At 37.7% G+C, this 18861-nt stretch overlaps 1 protein-coding gene across 7 annotated transcripts in view; it reads right to left on the reverse strand.

The window, feature by feature from the left end:
• The window catches only part of GOLGA4 (golgin A4), a 126075-nt gene that overhangs the window by 74108 nt on the left and 33106 nt on the right, over positions 1–18861 (reverse strand). For all 7 annotated transcript variants that reach the window (XM_032354477.1, XM_032354879.1, XM_032354558.1 and 4 more), the window contains 3 exons: positions 9603–9917; positions 6722–6769; positions 3327–3383 (listed from right to left, as the gene is read on the reverse strand). In XM_032354477.1, coding sequence (XP_032210368.1) covers positions 3327–3383; positions 6722–6769; positions 9603–9917 — 420 coding nt within the window. The remainder of the gene's footprint in view (positions 1–3326; positions 3384–6721; positions 6770–9602; positions 9918–18861) is intronic.

Raw genomic sequence — 18861 nt, forward strand, 5'->3', positions numbered from 1 at the left:
AGCACAATAATAATAAATGGCTATGTAATACTACTAAATATAACAACTAATTCAATAATGTTCCTTTTGTAGCCATTCAGACTATTTCCAAATTTTGGAAACCTTGGAATTAACATTTTTATGCATATAATTTGCAAGGTCTTTCTGTTTATATCCTTAGAGAAAAATCCTGATACGTAGAATGCATCAAATACATTCACTGTCTAACTATTTTTTATCTCAGCCCTATGCTACCCACTATGTTCATGTATGTTTCAAGCTGCAAAAAACGAACCCTCCCTCCCTGAAGTTAGCTTTGAGAACAGCAGTTGCTCATAACCAGCTGCACCTGGATGAACCCAGAAAAAGAACATACCATGCATGGATAGAAGGACAGAGAAAGGAGGAAATAGCTAAGACAATGTTTTCATTTATTCCCCATTTAACTGGCCTTAAAATGAAATCGGAGAACCCTATCTATTTAGATGAGCTCACAATTTTCATAGCTTCTCATAGTATGATATTCCTATCATACCTGCTGATATTCCTAATACCTGCTGATATTAAGATTAAAAATCAGGCAAAGAAAATTACAGTGCATCTGCTGGATATGTTTTTACTTATCTTTTTACATCTTTATCTGATTCATTACCAAATATCTAATATGCTAGAAATTAACGGAAGACATAATATTTGCCTATACCCAACTGTTGTTTTGTTTTGTTCCCCAGAAAATATTAGGAGAGATGTTCATGGATTAAACTCATGCATATACTCATAACAACATGAGGAAGACATAAAATACTAAGGACTACTTTCTGAAAAAAAATTTTTTTCTTTTTACTACCCCTAGTATTTGTTGGTTGTTTACTTATAAAGGGAAACCATTCCATAACCAAACACAGGTCAGTGACAAACTTCCATGGAACTCAACCCAAAGAAATTCTTTACATTCCAAAATTATTTTACACCCTGAGAGATACAAGTCTTCTTCATCTCCTCAAACTCTTTCATGGAATCATAATTTCTGTAGAAATCTGCATATGCCTTCTTTCTTGGTTTGGCCACAGCAAACTTACAGAAAGCTGCTATCCCCAGGGATATAATGAATGCTCCAACAATATCAAATCGCAGTCATTTGGCCAGAAGGTCTCCCATTTGAGGTTTTGTCAAAGCACTGGAAGTCAAGGTAGTTATTCTCAACACCAACCTCAAACCCAACATCTTTCCTGATGCCTTGACTAACCTGACATAACAAAATAAGGAACATTATACTGTTTTACCTCAGTCTAAGTCAATAAAATACTAACGAAACAGTACGTACTTCTATTCAGACTTTAATTCCAAAGAAACAAAACATTTTATGACATATAGCACTCTGAATGTTTACATACTCATCATGATTTAATGGGTTATACTATTTAGTTGAAGGAAATTTTTTTCTTTGTGAACAAAATTTAAAATACCCAGACCCTCACTTATCTACCTAGTACTCACATATAAATTACTGAATAAATCTCTGTTCATGTAGCCACAACCAGGATTATGGTTCAGAAATATATCTTAGCTACTACAAAAATGGTATAGATATGCACCAAACAGCAAATTTACTACATGGCCTCTAGACCCCTTATTTCTCCTCCTTTCCCTTATTAGCTGTCTCTTAGCCATTTCACTGATTATAGTCTTGACTAAAGGTAGTGTGGTAGGCAGAATATGGCCCCAAAGATTCTAAATCCTAATCCTGGAAACTGGAACATATTAGGAGAATTTGCAGATGTGATCAAATTAAAAGCTCTGAAATAAGGAGATTATCCTGGATATTGGGGCCCAATCTAATCACATGGGTCCTTAAAAATCAGAACCTTTGCCAACTGAGTTCAGAGAGAAGGGGAGGAGTGATTATGGTAAAATGGGCAGAGATGTAACACTGATAGCTTTGAAGATGGAGGAAAGAGGCTATGCATCAGAGGATGCAGCAGCTTCTAGAAGCCGGAAATGGCAAAGAAACAGACTGCCTCCTTGAACCTACATTAGGGAACAGCCCAAATGACACCTCAATTTTAGCCTGGTAAGACTTGTGTCAAATTTCTGAGATTTGTGTTGTTTTAAGCCACTAAGTTTGTGGTAATTTGCTGCAGCAGCATAGCAAACTAATACAAGCAGGCAGCTAATAAAAAAGAACTAAAACTTGTCATTCTATGGCTCTGACAAATATTTCCTAAGAGGGTTTTCTTAAAGGTTAAAAGGAAAAGAATACATATGTAATGGCTTATGATCTAACAGTATAGTACGGAAAAAGATTTTTTAAAGGTGGAAAAACAAATAGCATATAAAAATTTATTTAACTAATATCAATAATCATAATTGATGGTAATAGTATTAGTATTGTTATTCTAAGAGTGTTGTGTTTATAATGCTGGAATAAGGCAAATGAGTAATTCTGGGTCTTCTCATTTATCATCAGGTTCTTTAACCTGTAAGGAAAAGGGATGCAGGGGGAACATATAGAGTTAAGGAGACTTAAAAGATTTATCAAAAAAAGATTTGTACAGGCAAGACTATAGTACCTAGAAGCAAACATTTCGGTGATAAAACCTTAAAGAGACACAAGGAAGCATAACAAAAGTCAGTAGTTATTTTTGCAGAAAGGGAGGGGCTGTGACTGGGTTGGGAAACACAGAGAGGCTCTCAGGGTGACTGGCAACACTATTTCTTGACTGTAGTGGTTACTATAGTGTTTACCATACACATATAAGCTATATATTTTTGTTCACAATTTTCTATATTTGTTGTATTTTACAATTAAAAGGCATCACAATGTTTAAGTGATACAGCAACGACACAGAATCCTACCCTCTAGCCAATATAAGCCAATAATCTCCATCCTTCTCAAGATAAGACAGGAGCAAAAATGAGTCAAGTATGATTCCAAGTGATATATATTTCCCTGAACTATAATATGTCACTGTAAAAATTACTTCCCAAAATTACAAGGAACATAATTTTTATTTAATTTTATCAAGACTGTTGGTTAGGAAAAATGAAAAGAAGCCTCAAATACCTAATAGAAGAGACAGATTAGCCTTGAAAGTTGCCACTGACTGTCAGCTGGCAAATGATATTCTATTGCTAAATAAGGCATTCGTATGTCCTAAATTCCATCAGCATGTATTGTAGGGAAACCACAGAAATAAAGTCCATAAAAGTTGATCTCTGGCCTTAAGGACTGGGCTGGTTGGTTTTTACTACAATTAACCAAGTGTATATGAAACTATCCCAACAAGTTTAAGAGTTGTGATAAATATGAGAAATTGAATTCTCAAAGTATTATCACTACAACTTACCTCTCTTAACTCTCCAATTCTCCGAAGTGCTTTATCCTGACTCTGACTTAATATACCCTTTAATTTTAAAAAGAAAAAAAAAAAAGCTGGTTCAAACAACTGCATGACATAGTAATGAAAAGCAAGTAAAAAAGAGCACAAGTCACTGAACTTTATACAATCTTTACACCAGGACTGGGCAACCACAGTTCTCTACCGCCACTTACTGGTAAAATTACATACATCTAGAAATAAAAACCCAGAGACCTTTCAGAGAGACACAAGCAAGGTACCCCCAGACACTAGGAGTAAGTAGGAATAAGATGAACTTTTTGAATATGAATTTATGGACAATTAATAGAATAGATTAAATCAGAGTTACCCTCCATTTCAAAAGATCTATGTTTAAGAAAACATTGTCAAAAAAACTAAAAACTATTTGTAATAACTTAATTTTCTTTAATAACATATATGTATTTATTTGTTTCGGGGTACAGGTCTGTGAACCATCAGTCTTACATAATCCACAGCTCTCAACACAGCATATACCCTCCCCAATGGACATAATTCAGCCATCTTATCCTTCCCCCCACCCCCTCAGTAACCCTGTTTCTTTCCTGAAATTAAGAATCTCTTATGGTTTGTCTCCCTCCTGAGTTACTTCTTGTCTCATTTTTTCCCCCTCCCTACCCCCCAACCCCTTCGCGCTGCCTCTCAAATTCCTCATATCAGAGAGATCATATGATAATTGCCTTTCTCTCACTGACTTATTTTGCTTAGCATAATACCTTCTAGTTCCATCCACGTCTTTGCAAATGACAAGATTTTGGTTTTTTTGATGGCTGCATATGTAACAACTTAATTTTCACACTTGTTATGGACAATGAGAACACTGAATCAGCAATAAATAACTGGTGTTACCATTCTGATGATAATACTCCAGACCAAAGCCAGGAAGTTTAATATTGTACTTCACGGAGATTATTTATGGCAGATTAAATATTTTAAGATAACGTACATGGGGAAATTAATTTTACCAAAACTCACTTTCTAAATAACTTTTTGTTATGTAATTAGCATCTTTAGATGGGACAAAATGCTAAACTCTTCAAAATAACTTTTTTCTTTATCTCTTACCATTAAAAGATTTTAAAACGTTTATGATAAGTGATACAGCAGATATACAGAATGCCAACACCTAACATAATTCTCCATCCTTCTCAAGACAGGACAGAAGCAGAAATTAATAAAGCATTATTTTTTTAAAGTACATCTTAATTTTATTTTAATTTTTTCAGTGTTCTTTCATTTTTTATGCACCACACCCAGTACTCCATGCAATATGTGCCCTCCTTAATAAAGCGTTATTTTAAATGATAAATATTTATATATCTTAGCACAGTAAACTTATGACACTGTTCAAAGTAGAGTGGATACTTCCTTTTAGCTCTGACCTGTGAATTATCACCTGGGATACCCTGGTGGGAAATGTCTAGCCACGGAACAGGGTGACACAGTGGGGCCAGGGGGTTGAGGCAGGTCACCCAGAAGAGCTTAATGGCTTCCTCTCTTTCCACATACTTGACCAAGAGCTTTACAAGAAGCATCCTCAGGAAAAAAGAGAGAGGATGCTTGTGTTCAGACCTTGGTAGAATGATAAGGAACAGAAATATCTGCAGGTATTTCAAAAACAGAAGGGAAAGTTTAGGAAGGTTGTATGTCTCTAGCCCTAAAGATAAAACCTGCAGATCGAGACACTAGAGCATGTTTGAAAGAGGCAAACATGCCTTAAATCCAAACCTCTTGAACACTGCAGGGATTCAAAACTTAAAAAAGCCCATCCCTACCAGAGGTAAAATCTCTGGGCTTTTTCACTCACTCTCTTTATTAAAATCCCCAGTAGTAAAATAGGTTAAATACGTGGATCACATGGAGAATTATTAAAAATAAGAATATATGCTGATATCCAAAATCTATAAAGAACTCAAACTCGACACACACAGAACAGATAATCACATCAAAAAATGGGCAGAAGACATGAACAGACACTTCTCCAAAAAAGACATACAAATGGCTAACAGACACATGAAAAAATGTTCATCATCACTAGCCATCAGGGAGATTCAAATCAAAAACCACACTGAGGGGTGCCTGGGTGGCTCAGTGGGTTAAGCCTCCGCCTTCAGCTCAGGTCAAGATCTCAGGGTTCTGGAATCGAGTCCCACATTGGGCTCTCTGCTTTGCAGGGAGCCTGCTTCCTCCTCTCTGTCTGCCTCTCTGCCTACTTGTGATCTCTCTCTGTCAAATAAATAAATAAAATCTTAAAAAAAAGAAAAACCACATTGAGATACCACCTTACACCAGTGAGAATGGCCAAAATCAACAAGACAGGAAAGAACAAGTATTAGAGACGACATGGAGGAAGGGGAACACTCTTACTTACAGTGTTGGTCGGAATGCAAGTTGGTACAGCCACTTTGGAAAACAGTGTGGAGATTCCTTAAGGAATTAAAAATAGAGCTACCCTATGATCCTGCAACTGCAACTACTGGGTATTTACCCCAAAGATACAGATGTAATGAAAAGAAGGGCCACCTGTACCGCAATGTTCATAGCAACAATGGCCACAGTTGCCAAACTGTGGAAAGAACCAAGACACCCTTCAACAGACAAATGGATAAAGAAGATATGGTCATATATACAATGGAGTATTATTCCTCCATCAGAAAGGATGAATACCCAACTTTTATAATCAACATGGACGGGACTGGAAGAGATTATGCTGAGTGAAATAAGTCAAGCAGAGAGAGTCAAGTATCATATGGTTTCAATAACTTGTGGAGCATAAAATATAACACGGAGGACATGGGGAAATGGAGAGGAGAAGTGAGTTGGGGGAAATCAGAGGGGGAGACAAACCATGAGAGACTGTGGACTCTGAGAAACAAACTGAGGGTTTTGGAGGGGAGGGGTGGGTGTTGGGTGAGCCTGGTGGTGGGTATTATGGAGGGCACATATTGCATGGAGCACTGGGTGTGGTGCATAAACAAAGAATTTTGGAACACTGAAAAGAAATAAAATAAAATAGGAAAAAATAAAAGGTTGCTCTGGGCAAAAAAAAAAAAGTAAGGGTCAGAACTATTTTACTGTAAGTCTCTAGTTTTTAAATTATGAATGAATTGGGGCACCTGGGTGGCTCTGTGGGTTAAGCCTCTGCCTTCGGCTTGGGTCATGATCTCAGGGTCCTGGAACCAAGCCCCAGATCGGGCTCTCTGCTCAGCAGGGAGCCTGCTTCCCCCTCTCTCTCTGCCTGCCTCTCTGCCTACTTGTGATCTCACTCTCTGTCAAATAAGTAAATAAAATCTTTTAAAAAAAAATTGTGTATGAATCAATATCACAGCCAAGATATCACTTACTTGTAACTTTTTCTTCTCTCTCTGAAGAGTCTGATAAGCTGTAACAAGCTAAAATAAAAAAAGTCACCAATAACATCAGTCATTCCTAATATTCTAAATTCTGCTAAATATCTTTACAAAAGTAAAAAAAATACAAATCGGAAGAATCCTTTTATAGATAATTCAACCTAGTTAGATGCACATACAATCAAAACAAACATAAGAAATAAGTTTTTGAAAAGTAAAATGTAACTTGACTACAAAATTAAGGTATTTTATCTGTACATGATCTTACCTCAGACACATACGTCTTTAAATTTCACTACTTAAGGGCACCTAGGTGGCTCAGTCAGTTGAGCATCTGATGCTTGGTTTCAGCTCAGGTCACGATCTCAGGGTCGTGGAACTGAGCCCCATAATGGGCTCCACACTCAGTGGGGAGTCTGTTTGAGAGTCTCTCTCTCCCTCTGGCACCCCCTCCCCCACTGCTCGTGTGCGCTCTCTCTCTATTCCTCTCTCTCTCTCAAATAAATAAAATATTTAAATTTCAGCACTTAATTATGAATGGGGTAGGGATTAAAGCATCCCCAGGAAGCTTGCTAGGAAGAGAAATTTTGAGGTCCCACCCCAAACTAAGTAAGTGAATGAGAGTGGGGGTTGGGGGACAAGATACATGTTTATTTAGCAGGTTCATCGGGTGATTTTATTTTGGGCTATTACGCACAATGTAATTAATCTCTAAAGTCTCTGATTATAGGAATTATGACTACAGCTGGGTAAAAATCTGAGGAAAGAAACTTATAACCAACAGATGAAAACTGGTAATTTTGGTCCTAAAGAGATGTTTAAATATTTAACCCCAGTAAATAAGATACTTGAACACTCTAGCACAACCTGATGAAATTATGGATTAACCAATAAAATTAGGCACATGGCTCCACTGAATTATTTGGACCCACTTCAGAAGTATGAGAGGACACTGAAGACATAGGTTACAGCTTTAGGGAAAGAAGTACTTCCCTATTCTGAACCTTGCCTTTCCCTTGGAAGGTTGCTGTGTGCCACAAACACATTTGCTGATGTCTTGAGTTGAAAGGCAGACAGCAATGGAAGGTGAGTCCGGCAATAAAGAAGAAAAAAAGTTCTGCCAAAGACCATGATCCTCCTCCTCTTATTACCTTAACATAGGTATTCTTATTACTGGATAGGAAAATGGTACTCAAAAACCAGGGAGTAGGACAGGTGGAAGAGCAGCCCAACAATTAGATGTCACTTATAGCACTATGTTATCCTGGTTACCTACAGTGGCAAGGACTACAGAGACAAAAAAGACTACATGCTCTCTTCATTCCTAATAAGCTGCATGACTTGACCTGGGGCAGCACAGAAGAGTGGAAACCACCAGAAAGACCTAAAATCAAATCCACAGTCTGTCACTTGCTACCTGTGTGACTTTAAGCACAAGACTTAATCTCTATGATTAAGTATCTACGAGTCTCTAATCCCTCTTCTACAAAACAGAGATAATTAAAATCTATTTCACAGAGATGGTGTAAAACTCAATGGCACTATAAACAGAAAATGCAGTGTCTTGCACTGCATTTAAATACTATACTACTGCCCCAGCTTCAAACTTAAGAAGCCATGGCTGAGTCAACAACAACAAATAATTCAGGATGATTATTAACATGGATAGAAATAAAAAATAAATGGGGCACCTGGGAGGCTCAGACAGTTAAGCATCTAACTCCTGATTTTGGCTCAGGTCATGATCTCAGCGTCACAAGATGAAGCCCCACCTCAGGGTCTGTGCTCAGCGGGGAGTCCACCTGAGATTCCTCTCCCTCTGCCCCTCCTCTAGCTCTCTCACTCTCAAATAAATAAACCTTTTTTTAAAAATAATACATTTAAAGGAAAAAGTTGCCCAATTCCACAACTACCTCATGAAATAGATGGCTTTAATGCTGTTTACATCTCTAGATTCCAGCCAGCTGATAGATTTTCACCTAATACTTCCTTTCTATTTTGTCAGTACTTTATAGTTTTAAAAAGATATTTTGTAGGTTTCTGTTTTATTTTTGGCTGCAGGGTAAAACTACGCATACTGTAGTCATAACTGGAAATAAAAGTTATGAGTAACTTTATATACAATCCTTGAACTTTATTATTCATTAATTAAAATTAACTGCAATGCTGGTTACAAATTGTTAAGACAATAAAACATTATGCATTGTCTTTAAAAAAAATTAATGGGCAACTTGCTCTTGATAAGGCTTTCCTAAAGATAAATTGTTTTAACTACACAGGGCAACTTATATAATTCAGCCCAAGAGGACAAACAGAAAAGAGAGATGGGGCATGATTACAACCTCTCTTAGACCACACAAAGTCATCCTCAAGGGGTTTAGCAGTTAAAGACTCATCTGAGGGAAAGTTTAAATGTAGATATAATGTGCGTGAACCAAATGTGTCAGAAAACCCAACTACCTAAAACATGACAGGGGTTAGTGTAATGGAAATCTGGCTGGCAGAAGAAGTCACTTTGGAACCACAACATTAAGAGTTGAACAAGGGAGGGAATGTGAGAAGGAAAGATGATGTACTGTGCACTGAGTATCCAAGCAACATTGGAGATAAGGGCTAGGGGAGAAAAGGGGCATAGAATGTGCAAACCAGAAAGTTACAAACAATGACCTTCTCCAAAAATTTTACTAAAGGTTTTGCCAAAGGGCTTCTGTGCCCCTGAAAATCTCTTAACTGGATAATGCCACAGACCCTTCACTAATCAGTGCATCTAGGGAATCAACAGTTTAGACAACCACAAGAGTAAAAACTATACAGTAACATGAATCAGAAAACAATGGGAAAACTTTATACAGAGGCAAAAAAGTCATGCTCCTACCTCAGAACATTTTCCTTTGTAGCTACTCAATCTTCTTTCCATTCTTCGCAACCACTGAATCAATTGTTCCTTGCTGAGACTGTCTAAATTAGGGAGCGGGTCTTCTGGCTCACTCTCCATATCAGAAGATGGATCAAAGGTGGCCACAGAGCAGTCCAGGTCAAATCGATTCAGGGACTCTCTGGAAGACGTTCGTACCAAAGACTCTTTAGAAGAAGATCGGAAGAGAGACTCCTTTAGGGGACTTCGAAACAAAGACTCCATGGAAGGCACCCGGAGCTGAAGCTTCTGTGCAAAAGACTGCATGTCACCAGACTGCAACCAAAACCCAACAAAACCTGGTTAAAATGCACATTTAAACTTTCAGTACTCCCTATCACTATCAGTAATCTATTAAAAGTTCTAACAAATTCAATTTATATTCTTGACATTGTACATAACACATGCTTTCTGAAAAACAAGAGACATCTGGTTACTTCTGAAAAAGCACTGGACCTGGAGTCAGAGCACTCAGGTATAGGTCCCAGGTTGGTCACCGAGCAGTAGAATACGCCTCACTAAGTCACTTCCCTTCAGCTTGCACATCTGTAAAAGAGATGGGTGCCATGCTTTCCCAGCTGACACCACAGCTATGCTGTGAGGACTTGTCCCCTCAACTGTAAGATCCTTGGAAGCAGTGATATCTGTATCCGCAGTACATACGCAGCACCTAAAAGGGGAGTATATAATATGAAGTGTGTGGCTGAAGTCAAGTGGGCTTTACCTTGAGTATGTTTGGAGGTGCCAATTCATCACTCCCTTCAACAAAGGAGGGGGATGGAGGAAGGGTGAGGGTAATGCTTGGTGAGCCCACTTTGTTCAATAAGAGAATGCTAGGCAGAGCTGACTAGTGACATCCAGCTCTGCTCTAATTATCATTCTGTTAATGGGAATAAAAATAAGCATTAAAATATTAGGGAGGTAGGGCACCTGGGTGGCTCAGTGGATTTAGTCTCCAGCTCAGGTCATGATCCCAGCATCCTGGGATCGAGGCCCACATCAGGCTCTCTGCTCGGAGCCTGCTTCCACCTCTCTCTCTGCCTGCCTCTCTGCCTACTTATGATCTCTCTGTCAAATAAATAAATAAAATCTTAAAAAAAAAAATCATGGAGGACAACTGAAGAGTCTGAGCTAGATAGAGTCCCTCTGCACAGATCAATAAGTCTGATGTTAGAAATAGTAATAAGCTGTTATCTTAATTAATTTGAATAACACATTCATTTGATTAGTAACAATGAAAAATAGTATAATTCAACACGTTGCTTTAAACTGCATTTCTGTTCAGGTGACAGCAGTTAGTATTTAGCAGGTGTTTCCAATAAACTCATTCTCATTAGCAGCACAGGGTCACCTGCAAGGACCTCAGCAGCCAGGAATGAATGCTCTCCGAGAAGACTTGAGGGCATGTGTGGGCAAAGATTACAGGAAAACAAAAAGAGTCTCTTTAGTATACAATTTTAAAAAATCAAACCAAGAATACTTTACTCAAGGATTTTAGAGATTTAGTAATAGTATTAGGTAAGGTGGGAGTAAGTAAGAGGGGATAACATGCCCTACCCTCTTCATATACACAGATTTATCACAGGCTGTTTGTAATAGTTAAAACTGGATAAAACCCAAATGTATACCACTAGAGGATATATTATATAAATTATGATATATGAAGGGAGATACAAGACATACTATTAAATGGGAAAAATCAAGATAGAAAACAATATGCATACTGTGAACTAATTTTGATTTAAAGCAATTACATGTACTTTACAATATACATACATATGTGTAAACATATGTTTATGTTCACACAAACACCCTTAGAATCAGGTCATTAAGAATAAACACAAAAGTTAACAGTGAGTGATTCTCCATGGTAAAATTTTGGGTGATTTTTCATTTTCATTTTTATTTTTTTTGTACTTTCTAGGTGGTTTTTTTTCCCATAATGTCTAAGTTTTACCTGTATATTGGAGGAGGGAGGAGATGGAGAAAGTCTTAAGGAAGAGGACAGACCCTATGCTCAAAAACTCTGAAGAACTACTTTACTGATATTCCATTACTAGCCACTTCTGACCTAAGCCAAAATGTGCTTTTCACTTCACAGAGATAGTAAGTTGCCAAGACAAGGTAAAGCAAGTCTGAGTAACACTAGAGATAATGTTTTAGGGTCAGCCAAAAGCTAATGAACAACGTCAAAAACATGTATTTGCAGAAGCTGATACACTTAATAACTGCCACCTCCACCACATTTGGAGGTAACATGTTTGAGTACAGCAATTCAGCCTGTGGACTGTCAAGTAAGGGTGCCTGAGTTCAAACCCTGGCTCCACCACTATGTTCTACATGACCTTGACCAAATCCCTTCACTAGTCTTATTCCCCCTCTGTAAAATGGGGATGATAAAAATAATTATATACGATAATAGTCATACCAATCATCTCATATGGATGCCACAAGGACTAGTGAGTCATTAATACATGCAAAGTGCTTACAGTATAGCAAATACTCAATAAACATTAGCAATTATCAATAATACTAGAGAAAGGAGACTAAAATAAAAAACAAAGTTACAAAAAAGAATGTCATATACAAGCTTATGTGACAGACTCTTCTGATTAAAGGATGTGGTAGCTAAGACCACAGGCTACGAAACCAAGCATCTTGGGACCAAGTCTTAGCTCTACAGCTTACTGGCAACATAACCTTGAGCAAATGACTTAACCTTCCATGACTCTGTTTCTTCATATGTAAAATGGGGATAACAACTATACTCACCTCACAAGGTACTTGTGAGGAGTAATAAGTCAATACATATGCAGTATTCTGAAGTATGATTGGGTTAAGGTGAACAATATATACTGGCTACCACCTGATAACCCAATCTTCCTTTCTTTCTTTTAACCAGACCCCAGTTTTGTTCAGAGTCACAATACACCCAGGTAAGAACATTCACTTTCACAAATACAGATTAAAGCCACAAGAGATACCACTGCATATCCACCAGAATGGCTGACATCAAAACTACGGAAAATACCAAGTATTGGTAAGGATGTGGAGCAGTCCACTTTAGAAAACTATCTGTCAGTATTTACTTAAACTGAACACCTATACACAATCTGAATCAGCAATTTCACTACTAAGTATATACTTAATAGAAATACATAAATATGTCCAAGAAAAGACAAACTAGAGTTTATAGCAACCTTCTTCAAAATAGCCCCAAACTTGATGCTACTGTTGATGACTATGAATCACCAAATGGATATATTGCAGTCTGTTCACCAATGGAATACTAGACATCAATGAGAATGATTTACAACCACGACAATATAGACGAATCTCATAAATAAAGTATCAAGCAGGGGTGCCTGGGTGGCTGAGTGGGTTAAAGCCTCTGCGTTCAGCTCGGGTCATGATCCCAGGGTTCTGGGATCGAGCCCCGCATCAGACTCTCTGCTCAGCAGGGAGCCTGCTTCCTCCTCTCTCTCTCTGCCTGCTTCTCTGCCTACTTGTGATCTCTGTCTGTCAAATAAATAAACAAAATCTTAAAGAAAAAAAGTTTCAAGCAAAAGAAGACACACACAAGAGTACCCATTTTTATTCTGTTTACCTATATTTCAAAAACAGGCAAAATTAACCTAGATGTCAGAAGTTACCCTTGGGAGTTAAGAGCCGGGAATGGAAGGGAGCAAAAGGGCTTCCAGGATACTGATAATTTGTTACTTGATTACTGTTACTGTTACTTGATTTGGAGTGTTGGTTACAAAGTTCAGCCAATAATGTACACTACTGTACAACCTTTCAGTACAGGTATCATTTTCTTCATAAAAAGAAATATGGCTTCAGTCCTTGTCTTCAGTCTTTCCTCCTGTCTAGAATGAAGATGTACTTCTTGGAGGCCAACTTGTAATTGTGAGGGTGAAAGGCAGTGGCAAGGATGTGGGGGGACAAGAGGCTAAAGGGAGAAGTGCCCTTAATCCTCAGGCCCTCTGATATGTGAAAAACTCAACTCTCACTGGGATGCCAATTGTTGTCAGGTTTCTGACACCAAAGACATTCACGGATTTATAATTCATTTTTGAAAAAAACTTTGAAGGGGAGCAGAGAAGGAGAAATGTACACACAAAAATAAATGAGAACATCAGAGTTACTTTTAATTCCTTTCTGTCTCCCATTTGACCCCGTTTTCAACCCCTCCTTTTATTCCTCTAACACTCTTCTTGTGTTACCCTTATCCTGTTTCAGCTGGATACCTGCAGCAGCCTTGCGTTCCCTTGCCTCTAATCTCTTACCCAATCTGTCCTATTGTACTGCCACCACCGAACTGTCTTCCTAAAACACCATCCAGATGATTTCATTCCAATTCTTAAACTGGGTTCCCATTTAATATAAAGTTCAAATTCCTTAGCTTACATTCAAGGATTCCATTTCCCAAAACCCTTTTCTCTTTAAATTCACCCTTCCACGTACCAAAAACTTGAGTTGTAACAGGCAACTTCCCAACCCGAAACAAATGCATCATTGTGTGCCTCTGTACCACTGCCCATAACTTCCCTGCATAGGAAAATCCAGACATCCTTCAAAACTCAGCTCAAATGTCAGCTCTTCTAGGAAACCTAAGATCTCACTCATCAGAAATAACCTTTCTGATGGCCTAAGCTTTTACCAGAACCATTACTGGAGCACTTACTGCACTCTGACTCACCATTAGTTACTTACATGCTGGTATAACAACTGAATTGTTTATGCCCCAGAATAACTAAGTGACATCACAGCACAGTGGTTAAGAACACAGACTCTGAGGGGCGCCTGGGTGGCTCAGTGGGTTAAAGCTCTGCCTTCGCTCAGGTCATGGTCCCAGGGTCCTGGGATAGAGCCCTACATCGGGCTCTCCACTCAGCGGGGAGCCTGATTCCTCCTCTCTCTGCCTGCCTCTCTGCCTACTTGTGAACTCTGTCTGCCAAATAAAAAAGTAAATCTTTGGGGCGCCTGGGTGGCTCAGTGGGTTAAGCCGCTGCCTTCGGCTCAGGTCATGATCTTAGGGTCCTGGGATCAAGTGCCGCATCGGGCTCTCTGCTCAGCAGGGAGCCTGCTTCCCTCTCTCTCTCTCTGCCTGCCTCTCCATCTACTTGTGATTTCTCTCTGTCAAATAAATAAATAAAATCTTTAAAAAAAAAAAAAAGTAAATCTTTAAAAAAAGAAAAAAAAATACAGACTCTGAACCAAATTCCCTGATTTGAATTGCAGCTTTATCACTTACTAGTTTGTAGTTTTAGGCCTCTGTGTTTCACTTTTCTCATCTATAAAATGGAAATAGTAACAGTACTACCTAGTAGGATTATTATAAGAATTAAATGAATGAAAACACTTAAAATACTTAAAATAGTGTATTATATGCAGCAAGCACTAAGTTTTTCTTTCACTATCTCTGCTACACACACCCCTACCCCAGATTTTATGCCCATTTAGAAAAGAATCCACATTCCCTATCTCTGTCTCAGCCACAGTGCTTTCCATAAAGCTTTGCTTAGTACACATTTGTTCAGTTATGTCTTAATCTACCAAAATGATATGATGATCTATCTATCATCATAGTATATCTTATACTATGTCATCAGTTATGTCAATCTATCAAAATGATACGATGATCTAATAAGAGATATTTAAACATTCAATGCTTTGGTCAAAATGAGATGTATCAAACACATCATTCTACATATACAGTATATGCTATTCTAGAAATCATCATCAAGTATGCGTACGCAATCTGTAACAGTCAAAAAGAAAAAGGAAGAAATGAAAATACACACCACAAAAAGATTTCTACAATAAAGTTTCGTAGTTCTATTCCTAACAGTCGAAAACTGGAAACAGCCCAGGTGTCCATTAGCAGGTAAATAAACTGTGCAATATCTATTCAAAGGAGTCCTAAACAGAATAAAAAGGAACAAACTACTGATAACCACAACAATATGAATGAAATCTCAAAAACACTCTGGTGAGTGAAAGAAGCCTTCTACAAGACAGTGCATATTACATACATGAGGCCACTTATATCAAGTTCTTAAACAAGCAAAACTAATCCATTGTACAGTGGGAAAAAATTCTAAGAGATTAGGAGGGAGAAGAACCATAAAGGAACTTTCTAGAGTGTTGATAACGTTCTATAATTTGTGTATGGGTGTAGCATATGGGTTTGGCATATACATTTGTTAAAACTCAGTTAATGTACACTTGAGGATTGTGTATTTCATTTAACATAAAATTTACCTCAAAAAAGGATACAATTCAGTAAGCTCTTTGACATCAGTCTTAGCAGTATTTTTTTGGACCAGTCTCCTCAGGCAAGGGTAACAAAAGCTAATATAAACAAATGGGATTACATCAAACTAAAACGCTTTTGCACAGTGAAAGAAACCGTCAACAAAATGAAAAGGCAACTTACAAACTGAAAAAGATATTTGCAAATCGTAGATTTGATAAGGGATTAATATCCAAAATATATAAATAATTTATGCAACATAAAAAAAATTTTTTTAATAGGCAGAGGACTTGAATAGACATTTTTCCAAAGACAGGCAGATGGCCAATGGGCATGTGAAAAGATACTCAACATCGCTAATCATTATGGAAATGCAAATTGAAACCACTACAAAATAATCACTCTCACAGTAGTCTGATTGGCTATTACCAAAAAGACAAAAAATGGCAAGTGTTGGTGAGGATGTAGGAAAAAAGGGAAGCTTGGTGCACTGTTGCTGGGAATGTAAAATGGCATAGCCACTATAGAAAAGAGTACGCAGGTGCATCAAAAAGTAGAAATTGAAAATAGAACTACCACACAATCCACCAATTCCACTTCTGGGTACTTATCTGAAACAAACAAATGAAAACACCAACTCAAAGAAACATATGTATCCTTGTGTTCACTGCAGCATTATTTATACTAGCCAAGATACTGAAGGAACATCTAAGTGTCAATCTAAGTATCCTATTGGTGAACTGATAAAGAAGATGCAAGATATATGTTATATATATAACATATATATAATGAATATTATAGAAATATTTACATAAGAATTTTACTTAGTCATGTAAAAAGAATGAAATCTTGCCATTTGTAACACAGATGGACCTAGAGGGTATTATGCTAAATGAGATAAGTCAAACAAAGAAAGCCAATGTCTATGACTTCACTTATCTGTAGAATCTAAAAAATATATATAAAACAATACAGACTCAAAGACAGAGGAAACAAATTATTGGTTGCCAGAGTGGGGAGGGGTCTGGGGAACAAGGCAAAATACATAATGAGAATTAGTAGGTAGAAACTTTCAGTTACAACAGAAAGAAGTCAGGTAGATGTAATGTACAACATAAGAAACACAATAATACCACAATAACTTTGTGCGGTGACAGATTCTGTTAACTAGAATAATCATGGTGATCATTTCCTAACTTTAATATAAAAATATCAAATCACTATGATGTACACCTAGTATGAAACTAATGGTATATTGTATGTCAATTACACTTCAATCTAAAAAAAAACTGGGCAGAAAACGATCTTTTAATCACATAAATTAAATTTTCATCACAACTTATTACTATAGAACCTCTGGGCTGTGTATCATTAGTAGCTAGATACATAATTATACCACTAATTATACCTCTGAAACTAGTCAGTTCCATATCAAGTCAGTTCCATAGCAAATTTGACTTAACTTGTATTTTTAACTTGAGAATTAATTCTTATATGTGGTATTTCCCTTCTCTCTTCTTAAAGTATTAATACTTAAATACAAATATTGAACTCTGATTAATAATGTACATGCTAAATGATTAGGGGGAAGGATACTGTGGCCTGCAACTTACTTTGAAATGCATCAAAAACGTAAAATGGATTGAGGAGCTAGACAGAAGAATGTATACGGGGACAGATTTGTAATAAATCAAGTACAGTAAAGTACCAATGGCAGTTATCTGGGTGGTAGGTAAAGTTCTATTTCTCTGTATGTTTGAAAATTTTCATAAGATACTGTGATGAAAAGAAAAAAGAAATAAACGCTTGTTATATCATCATATTATGCGCCAAAAACCAACTGATTTACGTAGGATGTCTGAGCCAGTAATAAGGGAATCACAGGCAGCTATGTTTACTAACTCTTGGGCTTGCTTTGTACCATCTCTTCTCTTCCACCTTGGTGTCAACTCTTATTTCCTGCTGCTGTCAAGATGCCCAATCATAGTAAGTTTCACCCCCTTTAAGAAAATACATTATTCCTGGGGCACCTGGGTGGCTCAGTGGGTTAAGCCTCTGCCTTTGGCTCAGGTCATGATCTCAGGGTCCTGGGATCAAGCGGCTCTCTGCTCAGCGGGGAGCCTGCTTCCTCCTCTCTCTCTGCCTGTCTCTCTGCCTACTTATGATCTCTGTCAAATAAATAAATAAAATTTTTAAAAAAAGAATATACATTATTCCCAATTTGCTAATAACAGCCAAAAACCAACTTGTCAGGTGTGTTTAAAAATGGACTCTGAGGGGCTCCTGGGTGGCTCAGTGCGTTAAGCATCTGCCTTTGGCTTAGGTCATGATCACAGAGTCCTGGTATCGAGCCCCGCATGAGATTCTGCTCAGTGGAGAGCCTGCTTCTCCCTCTCCTTCTGCAGCTCCCACTGCTTGCACGCACTCTCTTTCTCTCTCTCTGTCTCTCTCTCTCAAATAAACAAATAAAATCTTTTACAAAAATGTTTGAAGAATAGACTGTGAGTAAAAGTAAAGGCATCTCCCTTGTTATAAGAATCAAAAGAGATCATCTATGTAAAATGTTTAACAATGCCAGACACATAGTAAACACTCAATAAATACTACTTTATTATTTTTTAGAAAAATAGTTGGTTTTTTTTAAAGATTTTTTTTATTTATTTGATGGAAAGAGAGATCACAAGTAGGCAGAAAGGCAGGCAGAGATAGAGGAGAAAGCAGGCTCCCCACTGAGCAGAGAGCCCAACGTGGGGCTCGACCCCAAGACCCTGATATCATGACCTGAGCCAAAGGCAGAGGCTTAACCCACTGAGCCACCCAGGCGCCCCTAGTTGTGCTTTTTTAAGAAAGTTCGAAGTCTTCAGTAGGCTTACTTCCTGAACATTATGCATGCTCATTCTTCACCTTAATGAAAACTTAAATTTCTCCTGAATGTGTCATAAAGCTGGTTGTCATTCATCC

This window comes from Mustela erminea, chromosome 1 (assembly GCF_009829155.1).
Source record: "Mustela erminea isolate mMusErm1 chromosome 1, mMusErm1.Pri, whole genome shotgun sequence".
In the NCBI taxonomy this organism is placed as follows: Eukaryota; Metazoa; Chordata; class Mammalia; order Carnivora; family Mustelidae; genus Mustela; species Mustela erminea.